This window comes from Mus musculus, chromosome 7, assembly GCF_000001635.26.
Source record: "Mus musculus strain C57BL/6J chromosome 7, GRCm38.p6 C57BL/6J".
In the NCBI taxonomy this organism is placed as follows: domain Eukaryota; kingdom Metazoa; phylum Chordata; class Mammalia; order Rodentia; family Muridae; genus Mus; species Mus musculus.
The window spans coordinates 103,878,788-103,897,209 of NC_000073.6; the positions used below are offsets into that span (position 1 = coordinate 103,878,788).

Here is an 18,422-nt window from a genome sequence, read left to right on the forward strand (position 1 = left end):
TACATTTCAAATGTTTCCTGGTTTCCCTCCCTCCCTCCCGGAAACACCCTACCACATCCTCCCACCCCCTGCTTCTATGAAGGTGTTCCTCCACCCATCCACCCACTCCCACCTCCCTGCCCTTGATTCCCCTACACTGGGGCATCTATCGAGCCTTCATAGGACCAAGGACCTCTCCTCCCACTGATTCATGACAAGACCACTCTCTGCTACATTTGCAGTTGGAGCCATGTGTACTCCTTGGTTGATGACTTAGTCCCTGGGAGCTCTGGGGGTGGGGAGCGGTCTGGTTGGTTTATATTGTTGTTCTTCCTATGAGGTTGCAAACCCCTTCAACTCCTTCAGTACCTTCTCTAACTCCTCTATTAGGGCCCCCATGCTCAGTCCAATGGTTGGCTGGTAACATCCGCCTCTGTATATGTAAGGCTCTGACAGGACCTCTCAGGAGACAACCATATCAGGCTCCTTTCAGCATGCACTTCTTGGCATCCACCAAACCCGGGCACTATAAATTACTTTCTTTTTCTCTTTTTATTAGATATTTTCTTCATTTACATTTCAAATGTTATCCCCTTTCCTAGTTTCCTCTCTGAAAATCTCCTATCTCCTTCCCCCACCCCCTGCTCCCCAACCCACCCACTCCTGCTTCCCAGCCCTGGCATTCCCCTTTACTGGGTCATAGAATCTTGACAAGACCAAGGGCCTCTCCTCCCATTGATAGCCGACTAGGCCAGCCTCTGCTACATGTGAAGCTAGAGACACGAGTCCTACCATGTGTTTTCTTTGGTTGCATATGCCAACAAGATTTTGCTGACAAGACCCTGATATAGCTGTCTCCTGTGAGACTATGACAGTGCCTGGCAAATACAGAAGTGGATGCTCACAGTCATCTATTAGATGGAACACAGGGTCCCCAATGAAGGAGTTAGAGAAAGTACTCAAGGAGCTAAAGAGGTCTGCAGCCCTATTGGAGGAACAACAATATAAACTAACCAGTACCCCCCCTCCCCGCCCCAAGAGCTCCCTGGGACTAAACCACCAATCAAAGAAAACACATGATGGGACTTGCATCTCTAGCTGCATATAAATTACTTTTTAAAACATAGATTATGTGTTTCACTTAAAATTATATTTTATTAAAGTTGATTTACTAACAGAAAATGATTTTAAATAGTCAACCTATTTCTTCATTGTTCTTTGCCATCTAATCTGAGGCAGAGGATCAAGGAGTTTGCTATGAGATTCCATCTTGTAGGAATCTCAGAAACTATGCCCGGAAAGTCTCACCACAATGACTGCCTAAACATAAGATCTACAAGGAAAGGAGTGATTGAAAAATTAACTTGGATGGGGAAAAGACCACAAGGTCTCAGCCATACACTAAGAACTACAGACAACTCAGGAACATGGAGAGCAGGAGAATTAGTCTTCCCCAAGGAAAAGCACACCAAATGAATATCCAATAACAATTGAACATCCTTCACAACATACATACAATGACATTATATAGACTGAACATGTTCTATTTAGAAAGATAGAGATAGATAGACAGACAGACAGACAGACAGACAGACAGACAGACAGACAGACAGACAGATAGATAGATAGATAGATAGATAGATAGATAGATAGAGGTAGATAGTGTGTGTGTGTGTGTTGTGTGTGTGTGTACATGTGTGCAACAACATTTAATGAATTTGAAAAGGAGCAAGGAAAGGTTTATACCTTTCCTTTCATTATGTTATTTTCTCTTTTCTACCTCCAAGCCATTCTATAAAGGATAGCTTGGAGGTGGAAAGGAGAAAATAACATAATTGCATTACAATATTAAAAATAATTTTTCAAAAGAAATTAATGGGTTTACTGATGGACCTTGGGAATTAGAGAGTGACTGTCATGAACTAAGTAGCACTGTGAACCCACCAGATTCTGATGGAGACTTTCAGAGTCATACTGGAAACAAAACAAAAACATGTAAATAAAGAATGAGGGCTTGTTGGGAGGAGAGAAAATTGATTGCGGTGGTAAGGACACACAAAGGCAAAAGTAAGTATATATATATATATATATGAAAATGTCAGGCACAAGTTTAATTTTAAAACTAATAAAACACTATCCTGCTTAAGAGAAAATCATATTCTCATCTTTCTCATTGTCACATCAATAAATGTGTGCCTTAGCCAAACTATTTCTTTCCATTAAACTTTGATTTTCTGAAAGACTGATTTTTCTTCCTTCCACTACAGAACCAGAACTATTCCATCTGGTATTTTTATTACTTCCTATATTCCTTTCTGAAAGAAAGGTTGGGAAGGAAGAGAGAGACAGACAGAGTGAGACAGATAGACAGACACAGACACAGACAGAGAGAGGAGACAGATTATCTTGCTTGGTTTAGCTTTCCTCATTGTGTAATATGAAAACTTCATCCCATACTAAAGAAATATTATTTAAGACAAGATTTGTTTCTAATAAAGGGCCAGAAATAATAGAGAACTTGAGAGTCTATAATAAGGATTCAAGTCCTACTGTGTTTGGACAGTAGACGGAGAACACTCCTCTGAATTTGCTTGGTCTTGATGCTGTAAATGATGGGGTTCATAAATGGAGGAAAGAGAAAGTAGACATAGCTCATGGTAATGTGCACCACATGGGGTGCATGCTTTCCAAACCTGTGAATGAAGGTCAGGCCAATCACAGTGATGTAAAAGACCAGGACACAGCTAATGTGTGAAACACAGGTGTTGAGAGACTTTTTTCTCTCCTCTCCAGAGGCAATGCCCATAACTGTCTTCAGAATGAGGACATAGGAAAAGATAATGATGAGCGCATCGAGGAAGAAAGTCAAAGCAACCAAAACAACTGGATATATGAGGTTAAAAGTAATGTCAGCACATGCCAGTTTCATGACATCTTGGTGGAGGCAGAAGGCATGAGAAAGAACATGGGAATGGCAGTATGGGAACCAAAAGAGAGGCATGATTGGGGGCACGATGGACACAAATCCTCTGAGCAGTGCTCCCAGTGCCATCTTCATCACCCTGGAATTGGTAAGGATAGAGTTGTAATGCAGTGGTGTGCAGATGGCAACAAATCGATCATAAGACATGGCAAGCAAGACCCCCGATTCTACAATGGCTAGTGAGTGAATGAAGTAGGACTGAATGAAACAGGCCCCTTGTGCAATCTCCCTCTGGTTTAGCACCAGGACACCCAGCACTGTGGGCATCGTGGTTAGTGTCATCCCAAGGTCCATACTTGCCAGCACAGCCAAGAAGTAGTACATGGGCTCATGAAGACTGTGGTCACTCCAAATGATGAAGAGAAGGGTACCATTCCCTAAAATGATGGAGAAGTAGATGACAAAGAAAGGGATAGAGATCCAGTGGTGAATCATTTCCAAGCCCAGAAAGCCCGTCAGTAGGAAAGGAGCATCACTGCTGTTGGGCCACATGGTGGGATCGCAGTTGAAGACGGTTTCAGAGAGGGACTGTCTAAGTAAGCAGCACTCTTCCTACTGCCACCTCATGGTAGCATGTCTTCAGGTCACTTTTCATTTCCAAATGTTCATGTTCTTATGCATCATTTCAGACTTAAATGGGTTTTTCTCAGCAGATCTTTGCCTAGAATAGCAACATCAATCACCATGAGTCAGGATCATAATTTACTAATAAGCAAGTAACTTTTAATGTCATAATGTATTTTCAACCCTTTCACTTGGACACCACTGTCCAGTTTCAGATCCATCTCATTCTCTCAATCTTCTTCTTTTTTTTTTTTTTCCCCATGGGTTATAGCTCTGAGGCATTTTTATTACAAAACATGCTCATAAGTAGACTAATGGACTTAAAATTCATCAGATTACTTTATTTTTTAGCTTGTCCTTCTAGTAAGTCTTTAGCTTCATTGATTTTGGCTGCTATATAAGGAGATCCTCCCTTGTCTGGGTGATTTAATAGCATAATCCGGCGATGAGCGTCCCTGATCTTCCCTTTATTGGCAGTAGGACTTACACCTAATATTAATGCTGCTTCCCGTTTTGTCATTTTGGGTTCAAATCCACCTCTGTAGTACCCACCACCGAATGCAGATTTTGGTAGGCTCTGAAAAACTTGTTTTACTTGAGGCTCCACATGCTTCATGGCTTGTAAAACATAACGGCCTGCAAATCCTGCAGCAGCAATGGTCAATCCGACTGCTACCACTGTGCTGGCCATGACTCCACTCCGCGGCTCGGCACCGCGCGCTCATCCCAGCGCGAGCCCACCGCCACGGTACACCTGTGGAGAACGACGGGCCGAGCCAGCGCTGCCGCCACTTCCACCAGCGCCGCGCAACACCTCAATCTTCTTTTCTTAAAGATTTTCTTTTTTTTTTTTAATTTTATGTGTGGGGGTGTTGTGCCTGCATGTTAGGATATGTCTGATCACCATGTACGTAATGCCCACAGAGGCCAGCAGAGGCCATCAAATTGCCTGGAGCTAGAGTTGCAGATGACTGTGAGTGGCCATGTGAGTGCAGGGAATCAAACCCGACTCCTCTAGCAAAGCAACCAATGTTGTTAACCATTAACCAATCTCTCCCTCCCCGTGATCCCCCCACTAGTTTATTCTGTCTCATATTGTCTCATAGAACATTTTGTTGCAATTTTACAAAACTTGATTTTGTATATACTTTCTTTCTTGAGACAAATGAGATAACCCAAAAAGAAAAAAAAAAAAAAAAAAAAAAAAGACTAAGCAAAATTCTTAATCCACAGTATGGAGTTCAGTACTATGAAATGTTTAGTTATATTTTCAATGTGGCTACCTCAAGTGCGTATAAATAAAGAACTCTCGACTCTATAAAATTTAAACCAGTAGACAAAACAAGCAAATACACTTTAGAGCACTGACTATTCCATGGATTTGGGGCTTATTAAAATCTCATTACTGAAATATATACAACACCTGAAACAGTGTAGATAAAAGTTAACCAGGTTTAAGAAAGGGGGAGAGACAGAGAGACAGAAAAAAACTGGAAATTCCTAAGTGAAAAATATTTTTGAGGATTCTAGAAAAAACATAATACATAAAATGGTGGTAGGTTTAAAATATTGTTTTTTGGAACAGAAAATAATTGGGTCAGAAATCAGTAGCTGAGAGCATAAAATTTATATGGCAAGATACAGAACATAGTTACAATCTAGCACATGGAGGTAATAGTGATCATATTGCTGAGGAAGGCAATCCCAGATGCTACAGTCATTGATACCTATAAGTCCTTATCCATGAAAATCAAAATTAGGTTTCTTATAGAGCTTTGAGCTATGATCTATGAATAATTTACACACCTATAAAATCACTTCACTTCTATTTGCATAAAATCAAGAAATTTTGAAGCAGGTATATTATAATAATTAAAAACATGGAAAATGTGTTACTAACAAATTAAATTGGATCTTTGTGTCCAAAGTATTTTAAAATAATCTTATATGGTAAACAGCATCAGTAATAAGTCTGAAGAGGATTTCAGGAAGACTGTGATGATAGCAATATTTGTAACCCTTCCATCAATATTAGTAAAGTCCTATCAACAATCAGAAGTGCATATATGGGAATTGTAGTACAGTATAATCTCTCTGATAATGAGACATTTGTCTGGGGAAAATAGTAGAAGAAAAGTGAGTGAGCTCTGGAAATAACACTATTTCAGAACACACTACCTATGGAGAATCAGTCATTCTGAGAAGCTAAGTGGTAGCTATTTTTATAGAGAAAAAAGGGCACTATCATGATCTGCTAGATTATGACCTGTTAGTGACTCACCTTGGCTACACAGAAGTAATGTGTGAACCACTATAAGTCAAAATTCCTGCTCCAAACTTAACTCCCCCATGTGGAGAGGAAAGAATGAGAAGAGATAAGTTTCATAGCTTGTTATGCAGCATCGAAGAGAGCCACAGATCCCTGCCTCCTGCCACTTTGAATGTGGACCAGAGTCAGTAAACTGAAGACCCAGCTCCCTTCCTTCTAGGCTTTAGATAAGTCAGGATTTAAGTACTAACAAAAAGTAGTAACTCTTTTGAGACTAGTTAGAATTTGTTAGTATGTATTTTATTAACTTAAACCAAAGACTACACTATTTGGTATTAATACTCATTACTAGGAACTATACTGATATTTAATTTTAGTATAACTGGTAGAATCAAAAACTTTATACATATCTGACTTTAAAGAGCTGCTCAGTTTAGAGACACTACTTATGCAGGGCTGGAAGAATGTCTTAAAATCAATTATGGCTCTCACAGAGGACATCAATTCAGTTTTCAACACCCAGACAGTAGCTCACCATCATCTGTAACTTCAGTTCCAGGGTTTCCAACTCATAATATCACTAACTCAGTTCCTTGGAAGAATTCTATATCATTATCAGGCAAGCTTATTGGGTTCTCATGGATGTAGCTAAAAGTGATACACTCCCACCTTACCCCCTCTGAGAGCTATTTTTTGCACTGATTCTCACAAAGCAGTAAGACCTGTGTCCTCAGCAGCTCCTCGGAATATCACAAACATCATCCAGAGATTATTCAGATAGTTCTAAATAATTTTCAAACATCTTCACACTCAAAGTTTTCTGAAACTATTCCCTTAACCTGAGCCTATAATTCCGAAACTGTGTTTATTTACAAGAGCCCTGTAGATGAGCATCACCCAACTGGAAAACTATAAGCTAAGGATGGCAACCTAAAGTCACAGCTTTGAGGAAATTGTTTAAACCTTACCTACCTTGTATGCTAATTAAGATAGGAACTCTGGAATGAAAAGTTGGATTCTTCAGAATTTGTTTTCTTTATAACAGAAAGGAATAAGAGTATCCTGAAGAAATGAGCAAATAAATGGACAGTTTATAACAGGATGCTAAGGTTGATTTCTCTGCCTTTTCTTAGTAAAAACTTTACAGCAGTAAATGACTCAATGATATAAAAGTATCTGAATTTTCAAATAAAGTAAGTTTTTAAAAATGTTTACTGTTTTTGTTCAGGTATGTGTCTAGTGAGCTGGCCACTGTTAGTAGTATAGCAGAAGTAGACACCTAATGATTGCATGATTAACGTGAATGAATATAACAATGGGAAGACAATACATCACTTGAATTTTCTAGAATAAAGAAATTAAGCTTTTGAAAAATCAAATCATTTTCCTCAGGTTGATTATTATGCGGTATAGATAAATTCAAATTTAGCTTTCTATGGCTAAAATATTAAGCTTATGTTTCCATTAAATTTAAACAGCATCTGTTCTGCTCATGACTGCCATTCAGGGTAGCATGCCCTTTCCTTAAACCCTTACTTAAATAAAAATATTACTTACATTCTCGACTTCTCTTCAAGAATTGTTAAAAGTCAAGTAGAAGACTTAATTTTAAATATATATATATTATTTTGAATGTATATTTCCTTACCTGACACAGTTTCTTCTTTGTGATTTTACATACACCCTCAGTATACATTCAGAATCCTAATGATAGGCATATTTATTGAAGGGCCAATTCCCAAGGTGCCATTCTGTCTCACTTCCATGGAAGCTATTTGAGCATACCAAGTAAAAGCCAGAGGGCTAACTTGTGGTTAATAGCATATATTTGTAACAATGGTGGGTAGCTCACAATCTGTGTAACTCCTGTTCCATGGAAATTAGCACTTTTACTTTTTTCTGTACCCCAGAGACACCTGCTATTCTACCCTCACCTATCTCTCTCTCTCTCTCTCTCTCTCTCTCTCTCTCACACACACACACACACACACACACACACACAGACAGACACACATGCACAATTATAAATAAAACATCATTTTTATTAGACCATTGAGACTTTCATTCAATAAGTTGAGTTTTGACCTCATACTACTACTCCAAAGTTCACCACTTGTCCTACCCACCCAACTTTGTGTTCTCTCTCTCTCTCTCTCTCTCTCTCTCTCTCTCTCTCTCTCTCTCTCTCTCTGTGTGTGTGTGTGTGTGTGTGTATGTGTGTGTGTGTGTGTGTGTGTGTGTATGTGTGTGTGTGTGTGTGTGTGTGTGTGTGTGTCTATATGCATGGATGTGCTGGTTTTACCGATGTTCTCCCAGCAGCTACCAATTGCCAGTTTCTCTTTGGCTTGGGTTAGGACTTTATGTCAAATTCCCCTCTCCATGCAAACACAGAAGTGGATGCTCACAGTCAGCTAATGGATGGATCACAGGGCTCCCAATGGAGGAGCTAGAGAAAGTACCCAAGGAGCTAAAGGGATCTGCAACCCTATAGGTGGAACAACATTATGAACTAACCAGTACCCCAGAGCTCTTGACTCTAGCTGCATATGTATCAAAAGATAGTCGGCCATCACTGGAAAGAGAGGCCCATTGGACACACAAACTTTATATGCCCCAGTACAGGGGAACGCCAGGGCCAAAAAGGGTGAGTGGGTGGGTAGGGGAGTGGGGGTGGGTGGCTATGGGGGACTTTTGGTATAGCATTGGAAATGTAAATGAGCTAAATACCTAATAAAAAATGGAAAAGAAAAAAAAAAGTTGTCATGCCAATCAGAGTCCAAGGAATCTCCAGACTTAGACTAGGAGAGAATTTAAGCAAACATCTGCATGGGTTGGTTTTTTTAAATAATTCAGTGCAGGTTTATCCAAAGAACATACACAAATGACCAGTAGTCACATGAAAAGATTTTCATCATCATTATTTCTTAGAGAACAGCAAATCTAAACCACAGCAAGACATCATAGTATGTCACCCAAACTGTCTGTAAGAAAAATAACAAATGCTGATGAGCGCATGGTTACAGTAACTGTAAAGTGGTGCAACAGTTAGGGAAATGGTGTAGAGCCTTCTCAAAGAGTTAAACATAAAATTACCATAGTATGAGAAACTGCATTCATACACACACACACACACATATGTGCGAATATGTATGTATACTTTATTGCATTATTTATTTAATTGTGGGTATCACACACAAGACATGGTGAATGGTCAGATTCAGAAGACAGCTTGTAGTAGTTGTTTCTATCCCACTACATGGGTCATAAGGATCAGGCTTGGCAGCAGCAAGCACCTTTATCTGCTGAGATATCTTAGCAGTTCATGTAATATATCTTAATGATTAAATATTGTTTAGTCAACAAAACAGTGAATGTCTGACATGTGCTACAATGTAGGTGAACATTTAAAGCTTTCCTGAGTGAGCCATAAACATAGAAAAATTATGTCAATCCACTTACGTAGAGCCTAATAATATTCCCAAGGCATACCTATCCTCAAATCATGAACCATCTGCTCTGCTGAGCTACCATGTGTAAAATAGATTAAACTCCCTTGGCATTGTCTTATAAATTGTATTACTGATAAGTTAAAATTGGGTTGTTATAAATAGAGCCAGATGCAGGGAGAGAGGAGGGAGGGAGAAAGAGAGAGAGAGAGAGAGAGAGAGAGAGAGAGAGAGAGAGAGAGAGAGAGAGAGAGAGAGAGAGAGAGAGACTAAAAACAAGTTAGAAAGTCTTGGAGGGAAGCTAAACTAGGAAATACCACTGAAAGAACATGAAGTTCCTTTTTAGTACAGTGAAATGCAAAAGTTTAAAATTAGCAGTGTTTATTATACAACATTGATCTGAATTATATACTTTGAGAAAAAATCAGATGGTAAACCATATCTTATACAGACATATAATGCTGTTTTAAGCAGTAAACAGCTCACACTTGTGTGGAACCCAGGTTCACTAATCAATTATCAGAGAAGCTTAGTCCTGCAGTAGATGGGAGCTAACACAGAGAACAAAAACTGGACAATGTTCAGAGAGTGAGAAAGTTTGGAGCATGCAGTTCTTGATGCCTTTATCAAACACCTCCCTTCAGAGCTTAACCCCCCCCCCAACCCTCCAAAAAAAAACCTATGCTAAAGAAGAGGCAGAAAGATTGTGAGAACTAGAGGTGGTAGATGGCTCCAGGAGACAGCATCTTGCAAACAGTAGGACTGATGCACATGTGAGCTCAGAGGCTGTGACAGCATGCACAGAACCTGTACAAATCCAAGCCAGCCAGGACTGGGATTGGAAGTGGGTGGGTTGGGGAGCAGGGGATGTAGGAAGGGGATAGGGGTTTGGGGGAGGGGAAACTAGGAAAGGGGATAACATTTGAAATGTAAATAAATAAAATATCTAATAAAACAACAACAACAACAAAATAAAAAAAAAAATCTGAGCATGAAGAAGAGCAGCAACACAAATTCCCACCCCAAACCAGAAGTAATGTGCAATTGACACCTGCTGGAAAAGAGAAAATCAGTGTTCTCTAAGTCCCGTGTGGTACATTCACTAAACTCCAGAACAGGCTCCATGCCCATGAGTAGCTGGGCAAAACAAAATGGACACCCTGGATTTTGTGAGATTTTTGAATGGTTTGTTATTTTTTTGTCTTTTTGTTTTCGTTTGTTGGGTTTGTTTGTTTGTTTTTTTGTTGTTTGTTTGTTTGTTTGCAGAAACAGAGAGAACATTAAGTTGGGTGGAGATGAGAGGATCTGGGAGGAGTTGAGGGCAATAATATGGGTCAAAATGCATTATATAAAAGAATTTTAATAGAAATCACACAAAATTGAACAGACTAAATCCATTCATTAATTTATTGTGAAAACTAATGAAAAGATTAATCCAGTCAAAAGCTGCATATGGATAGAGAGAGTCTCACAAAGTTTCACCTTGAACTATCAACAGTATGTGATGTCTGGAGAAAGAAGAATCATTTTTCTGTGGGATTTTGGCCATGTGTAGTTGTCTATGCTCTGGTGGATGGTCCCACATGCCATGTTCACATAACATAGGTAGAACTAATTGGCATTAAAATACATTTTTTAAGAGAAGAAGACATTGGGAAGCTGCAAGAGGAACATTTTGAAGGAAGGGCTAGAGGGAATTAGATATAATCATAACACACTCTATAAATGTACACAATTTCTTTAAAAGAAATAAAAATATCTTTTTTTAAAGGAAGAAGAAAGGTTGAAGTCAGCCAGGTGTGGTGGTGCACGCCTTTAATCCCAGCACTTGGTAGGCAGAGCCAGACAGATTTCTGAGTTCAAGGCCAGTCTGGTCTGCAAAGTGAGTTCCAGGACAGCCAGAGCTATACAGAGAAACCCTGTCTCGAAGAAAAAAAAAAGAAAAAGAAAGAAAGAAAGAAAAGAGAAAAGAAAAGAAAAGAAAAGAAAAGACAAGAAAAGACAAGAAAAGACAAGAAAAGACAAGAAAAGACAAGAAAAGACAAGAAAAGACAAGAAAAGACAAGAAAAGACAAGAAAAGAAAGTTTGAAGTCAGAAAGAACATGATTAAGGATTGCATTACTTCCCCCATACAATCATTATACATTCATAAACAAAAACACAATTACATGTTTGCCTTTGTATACAAGCTAGTATCAAGTCTCTTGGATCTTAAATATAAGTTTGTTATTTGTATTTTACAATGTGACTCAGTTGTTCTTTCCCTGTACTGAAGAAAATAATCAAGAATAGAATTTTTTAGTTCCCTGAACTCTTGAAAATTCAGATCCTAATATATCTACCCAGTAATGTCGCACTCCACTTTTGTAATCTAAGTTACTGTTACCTTTATCTCAGTCTTCTCTGACCTCTCTTGTGCCTGCTTTCCTCTCACCTGCCTTAAATCCATTATTGTCAGCACCCATGATTTGAAAAACACAAGTGAATCTCTGTTCCTTCTTTCTATGGCCTATGACAACCCAGCCCACCTGAAGCTTTTGCATGTAATGCTTTGCTCTCAGAACATTCTTGGTCTCATTAACACACGTTGGCTCTTGATACAATTTCTTATCTCTGCTGAAAAAACAAAACCTTAGTAAATTTTACTCTTTCTTCAAACCAGCATGCACCCAATTTTGAGACTCACAATTTCTTTTTTATGTATTTTATAGTGAATGTCAGTGAAATTTCCATGAAAATAAGCTTATGAAGGCTGACTCAAATTATTTATACTTCTCCAAGTACAAACTTAGTTTTACATAAGATGTGTAAAACAACTTTGAAAAAGAATAAAAAAGGATTAAAATGACCCTAGGCTCAGTAAAGACTGGTAATGCAAGGCTCCAGTATCTATCTCAATAAAGTAAATACTAACACACATACACACATGTATATATGGTTTTATGTTATACGTTTATAAACAGCAATCAAAATTTGATAAAGTGTTTATGATATAGCTAAAGTTTGAGAGACACTAAATAATGAACTCATGCAAATCAGGTATAAAAGGGGAAAAATAATATGAATTGTGATCAGCAAAATGTTTAAAGTAGGATTTACTTATGGTGAAAAGAAACAATTTTGAAGTATAAAGAAGAGAAGAGAGAAATATGTGATAAACGGCAAAATGACAAGAGAAATACATTTTAAGTGCTATATCACATATAATACAATGATAATAAACAGTTATGATATGTTATCAAATAGGAAAAATATTTTGAATGGTCACAAGACAAGACAATTACCAACATGAATATGATAATTACTCTGACTTAATTGAATCATTTCACACATAGATCTAAATACCACACAGTATTCCATGAATCTGTACAATTATCATATACATGTTATGAATGAATAAAAATCAAATTGACTACACAAAACTACAATATCAGTTACATTTCATTTTTCATATATATACCAAAATATTTTTGTTTAAGCATTTAGAAAGAAACTGAATGTAAAATAATAAAGGGGAGGAAAAATAATTTGAAAAAATAAATTGGCATAAATTTTGTTAATATTCTAAAAGACAATTGTGTAAAGCAGAAGTAGTAAGATGGGTTTGGGGGTATAACCTATATAAAGATTAAGTATGTTGGCAATATCTCAAAGGTGGGAAGAAAGAGTGAGAAATATTTCCTGGTAAAGATTGCATTTATGGAATAAAATAGCATTACTTGTAATACAGACTAATTCTAGGGCAGAAATAAAAATATATTATAAAAAGAAGTACAAGTTGGAAGTCACTAAAAGAATTAAAATAAAAAATGAAAACAGTTAAAAAACCATGGAGATGGAAGTCATGGTACTTTGTAAGACATCTAGTAGAGGATGAGTCTCTAAGGCCAATGTGATGAGTGCAGAGTTCATAGAAAAAAGAGTGCCTCAGAGGGGCTTCTTGTGGAGAATGTCATAGACTATACGAGTGAATTTGGGTTCTAATTCATTATTGGTACTTAAAACTGATATACAGAACAATAATTTCATTAAGGTATAGTCACGGGATATAGTATAAAACAAAGCAAATGAAATATCAATGAACAAGTTTCATGGGGAAACAGGATTAAGCTTTACAAATGGCTATTGAATCATTTCAAAAGAAAACCATGTGGTGAGATAGAGCAGTGTGAGACAGGAGATAGTCCATTGGGTTTCAATTCTCATAGTTGAACTGATATTTATATCACCATCAAATGAATTAAAAATTGCCCCCTTTTTTTCTGTCACTAGCCCAGACTAGACACTTAACTTCTTCAGAAACTCTTCTTCTTCTCTTATAGATGCATGGTCTTAATGGTCCCATAGTTTCTGATCATAGAGAATTTAATGGTCTTTAACTCCAAATAATGATGTTTTACTTCATTACTGTTTTTCCAACTTTCTCCCAAGATAAACAGATGGACAGATGATAGAGGGATAGATATATGATTGATTGATAGAAAAATAGATAGATAGATAGATAGATAGATAGATAGATAGATAGACAGATAGATAGAAGATAGATAGTTAGATAGATAGATAGATAGATAGATAGATAGATAGATAGATAGATAGTATCTATATAATATGCAAATGCTAATTGGATAGCCGGATGTATTCATTATTTAGATTAATTTACAATTTAGAGTTTATGTAATAATTTACATCCTAATGCTATGAAAAAGTAAATAGATATAAAATCAAGGAGGCTGAACATCCCCAAACTTCCCTGAATTATGATGTAATGATTCACATCATCTTATACAGATAGGAGACGGAGAACGCTCCTCTGAATTTGCTTGGTCTTGATGCTGTAAATGATGGGGTTCATAAATGGAGGAAAGAGAAAGTAGACATAGCTCATGGTAATGTGCACCACATGGGGTGCATGCTTTCCAAACCTGTGAATGAATGTCAGGCCAATCACAGTGATGTAAAAGACCAGGACACAGCTAATGTGTGAAACACAGGTGTTGAGAGACTTTTTTCTCTCCTCTCCAGAGGCAATGCCCATAACTGTCTTCAGAATGAGGACATAGGAAAAGACAATGATGAGCGCATCGAGGAAGAAAGTCAGAGCAACCAAAACAACTGGATATATGCGGTTAAAGGTAATGTCAGCACATGCCAGTTTCATGACATCTTGGTGGAGGCAGAAGGCATGAGAAAGAACATGGGAACGGCAATATGAGAACCAAAAGAGAGGCAGGATTGGGGGCACAAGAGACAAAAAGCCCCTCAGTAACACCCCAAGTCCTATAGCTATAACCCTGGAATTGGTAAGGATAGAGTTGTAATGCAGAGGTGTGCAGATGGCGACAAATCGATCATAAGACATGGCAAGCAAGACACCTGACTCCACAATGGAAAGGGAGTGAATGATGTAGGCCTGTAAGAAGCAGGCTCCGTGTCTTATCTCTCTATGATTCACCCATAAAACAGCCATTACAGTGGGCATTGTAGTCAGTGTAACTGTGAGGTCTGTGCCCGCCAGCATGGCAAGGAAATAGTACATGGGTTCATGGAGGTTGTGGTCATCCTTGATGAGGTAGAGAAGTGTACCATTGCCCAGAAGCACAGAGATATAGATGGCAAAGAAGGGGATAGAGATCCAGTGATGAGCTGCTTCCAGTCCTGGGAAGCCAGTCAGCAGAAAGGGGGCAGCACTGATATTGGACCACATAGTGTGCACACTGTGAAACTCAAAGCACTGTTTCTTTACTGTAGTCACTGTCTCCCCTTCCCTCTGCACGCAAATGTTCCATGGCTGCCTTGATTACAGTATTCATGCTCAGCAATAAATATTTCCCATGTGCATTAAAAACACATAATTTTTACAGCATCATGTACCTCTGTCACATGTATGCAAAATGTTTCAATGGTTACAAAACAAATATGATAAGTATATCCCCAAGGATAAGAATATTTCTTAGCTAGATCAGTGTTTGTTTTGTTTGTAAAACTTTTGCTATATTTAAATTTGAATTTTGTTTTATATTTTTTTCTATTATAACAGAGAGTTATGTTAGAAAACTTTTCTTACTTTGGCTTTGCAATTAAATTATACTTTATTGAATTCTCCCCAAAGCCATTAGCTCTTTATGCAAATACAGGGATATGGCCAGATGATGCAACAAGTATTCTAAAGGCATTCAACATTTTTCTATATTCCACTCATGGAACCCTCACACAAAATTCCACATCTGCCTTGATAATGCTTGCAGAAACAAAGTCTGGCACCTAAGTGTGCTGTGTGTTTCTTTAAAGGGAAATTTCTCCTTATTCTCCTGACCACATCTCACAGATGTAAGGGAGGAGGAGTCTTCCCTTATTTCTATCCCTGGACTTCACCAACCCCATAGTCTTGTTGCTGAGTAGTTACCTGTCCTTCACCAGTCCAGATAGGTTCTTCTAAGAGACTGTTGTAGAATCAAGCTAGAAATATACATATGATGAGATCTTTCCCCCAGAGTCTCTCCTTTGTAGATGCTCATGAGACCTCAGGATCTCCCTCTCACTTCTCTGGGTCTCTTAGTTAATGCCCTTAGGCATTTTAAACATATCCACTGGGGTATATGAAGAAAACCAAAGACTCAGAACCCTACTAACATAGACGGGGTCTCCAAGAGCCTCATAAATACAAGCCTGTCCTTCTTATCACCTTTCTCAATGACCAAAATGATACTAGTTGCTCTTAGGGTCCCATTTCCCTCTGTTGATGCTGGAGCTTATGGTCCCCATTATAGTTTGTCTTCCTTTGGGAAAGTCAGTTCTGGTCCACAAGAACTGGATGGTCAACTACCACATGAACTTTAAACCTTGGATGTCTAATCTTTTTCTTAAGATCAGTTTGATGTTTTTAGTCACATAATTGTCCATTTTGTGTCAGGTTCAGTTTATTAACAGAACTTATACCTTCAGCATGTTATAGAAAAAAAACATTTACCATAATTTTACATGGAACTGCCATTATTGCATATATGTAGTATGTTAAAAGAAACATATGGAATGCAAATCTGGAATTGTGAAACATATCAAGGAGGAAAAAAGAATAATCAGAATGAGACAAAATAAGAAATATGGAAAATTCTAGCTCAATGCAGAAAAATTCACACTGATGTGGGACCAGGTAAAATTTGATGAATTCAAACAAATAAATCCAAACTGACTACACTAAGAAATTGTGCTACTTGAATGAAAAAAAATGAGATATAAAGCACAATCTAACCATGCATTAGCTTACAAATCATGCAGGGAATTTTGATATTACAGTGAAAATGAAGTAAGAGTTAGTATGGACATGGACATGCAGATAATAGTTATTTAAAGTCATTTTGAATGTAGTAAAGGGGGAGTGGATAAGAATATCAAGATATATTAAAACATGTAATAAATAATGTTAGCTGGATTGAAGGCAAGTATGGTAAGAGTAGCTAAGCATGGATTCCATGACATAATGGAAGATGGTAGAGTAACAGAAAACCACAGTGGATAGGACACCTACACATGCTGTAATTGTGTACTTTGATGAATTTTGGGGGGCTGAACTCATCTGTGACTAGCACTCTCATTCTGAAGTGGAACATGACAAAACCTCTCTGCCACTTTCTGGGCCTCTGCTCACCAGTACCAAACCCAGAACAAGTATCCACAGGGAAGAAAATTGAATGAATTTTTCCTGTCTTTCTGAGGAACATCAGTGGAATAACACATTTGTTAGTTTTAGTCTTCATCTCATTGTTCAAGATGGTGTTTTTAAGGTTCACTGATGTTTTAGTACAGATATGGCATTTCTAGTGAAGAGTGTCCTAGATACCTCAAAGTATCATCTGTTGTTCTATTAGTAGGTATTTGAGTAGATTATGATTTATAGTCATTGCTGATATGCTGATGTAAGCATTCGATGTATGCCTTTGATGAACACACAAAGTGATATTCTTTTTTGCTAAAATGGGCTGCAGGGTATGCACAAGATACACATACTGCTGAACTGTTTTCTACTGGGTGCTACTTTAATCCTCCAGTGGTGAGTGGAGTGCAGGTTTTCCATCCCTACAAGCACTTTACCTCATCGCCCTGTTCACACCTCACCCATCACTGATAGATGCATTCTCACACTGCATTGTGAATTTCAAATTATACTTTCTGGATGATAAGTGAAAACTGAGTAGCTTTTCGTAAATATACTCACCATTTGAAAATGTTTTATGTGAAAGGGTGTCTTTCCTGTACTTTGCATCGCTGTATAAAAGGATCATTGGCCTTTCTTAAATGCATTTCAAGATGTTCTTTACATATTCTATAGATAAGTCCATTGGGAGAGTATAATACTCAATTAATTATAATAATACGCAATATAGACAATCTTCTTCACTATCTAGTGATATTTTTCCCAATCAGTTTAATATTCTTATCTTTATGTAGACCCTACATCAGTTGTGTTGTGTTTTTACATGTTATATAATTTTGATTGCATTTAAAACCAAATTGAGAGAGAGAGAGAGCACTATTAAAAGCCTGTTTGTATAGTATGGTATTTATTCAATTAGCTTGTGTCATATTTCTTTCTTACTTTAAAACATGTTTCTTTATGCTTCAGATTCATGTTACAAGACCAGAGGTGCTTGTTTTGCTTGGCCATTGCATTCCGTATGTGAATAGGTCAGCTATTCTATTTCTCTATTATCAAGTCAGTTGCTCAACCTGGTAAAAGAAAATAAAAGGAGCCAAGAGAAAATACTTTGAAAAATATTTATTATATAAACATAGCATTTCTACCCAATCCTATGAAACACCCAGACTCTAATTAGAGAAGCTGGAATACAACAAGATACTTTTACTTTCAGTGAAGTATTTTGACTAAGATTTGCTGCATGAAATGAAGTGCAATGTCTGATTCTAATTTTACTGGCCTTATCAACATATAAATAGAGTCATGACATCATAAATAATTAAGTCCACTTTTATTACTAGCCAGGTTAAACAAATCTAATGGTTAAGGTGGGAAACTATTTATTAAGGGTGTATAAAAAAATCTGTCATTCATGTCATTAAACTGACATGTAAAAACATGTTTATACCCATAGATTAATGCTTGGCATCCATGTTATTAAACTGACATGTAAATACATATATTTATACCCATAGATTAATGCTGGT

General features: G+C 37.5%; 2 protein-coding genes and 1 pseudogene across 2 annotated transcripts; all 3 read right to left on the minus strand.

Moving 5' to 3' along the window:
* Positions 1-2,518: 2,518 nt before the first annotated feature.
* On the minus strand, positions 2,519-3,454 carry Olfr66 (olfactory receptor 66). The gene has a single exon (NM_013618.3). It carries the CDS (start codon positions 3,452-3,454, stop codon positions 2,519-2,521), a length of 936 nt encoding a protein of 311 aa, NP_038646.2.
* Positions 3,455-3,785: 331 nt separating this feature from the next.
* Dnajc19-ps lies at positions 3,786-4,317 on the minus strand (annotated as a pseudogene).
* Positions 4,318-14,022: 9,705 nt separating this feature from the next.
* Positions 14,023-15,684, minus strand: Olfr64 (olfactory receptor 64). The gene has a single exon (NM_013617.3). It carries the CDS (start codon positions 14,944-14,946, stop codon positions 14,023-14,025), a length of 924 nt encoding a protein of 307 aa, NP_038645.2. The 5' UTR covers positions 14,947-15,684.
* Between the last annotated feature and the right edge of the window lie 2,738 nt (positions 15,685-18,422).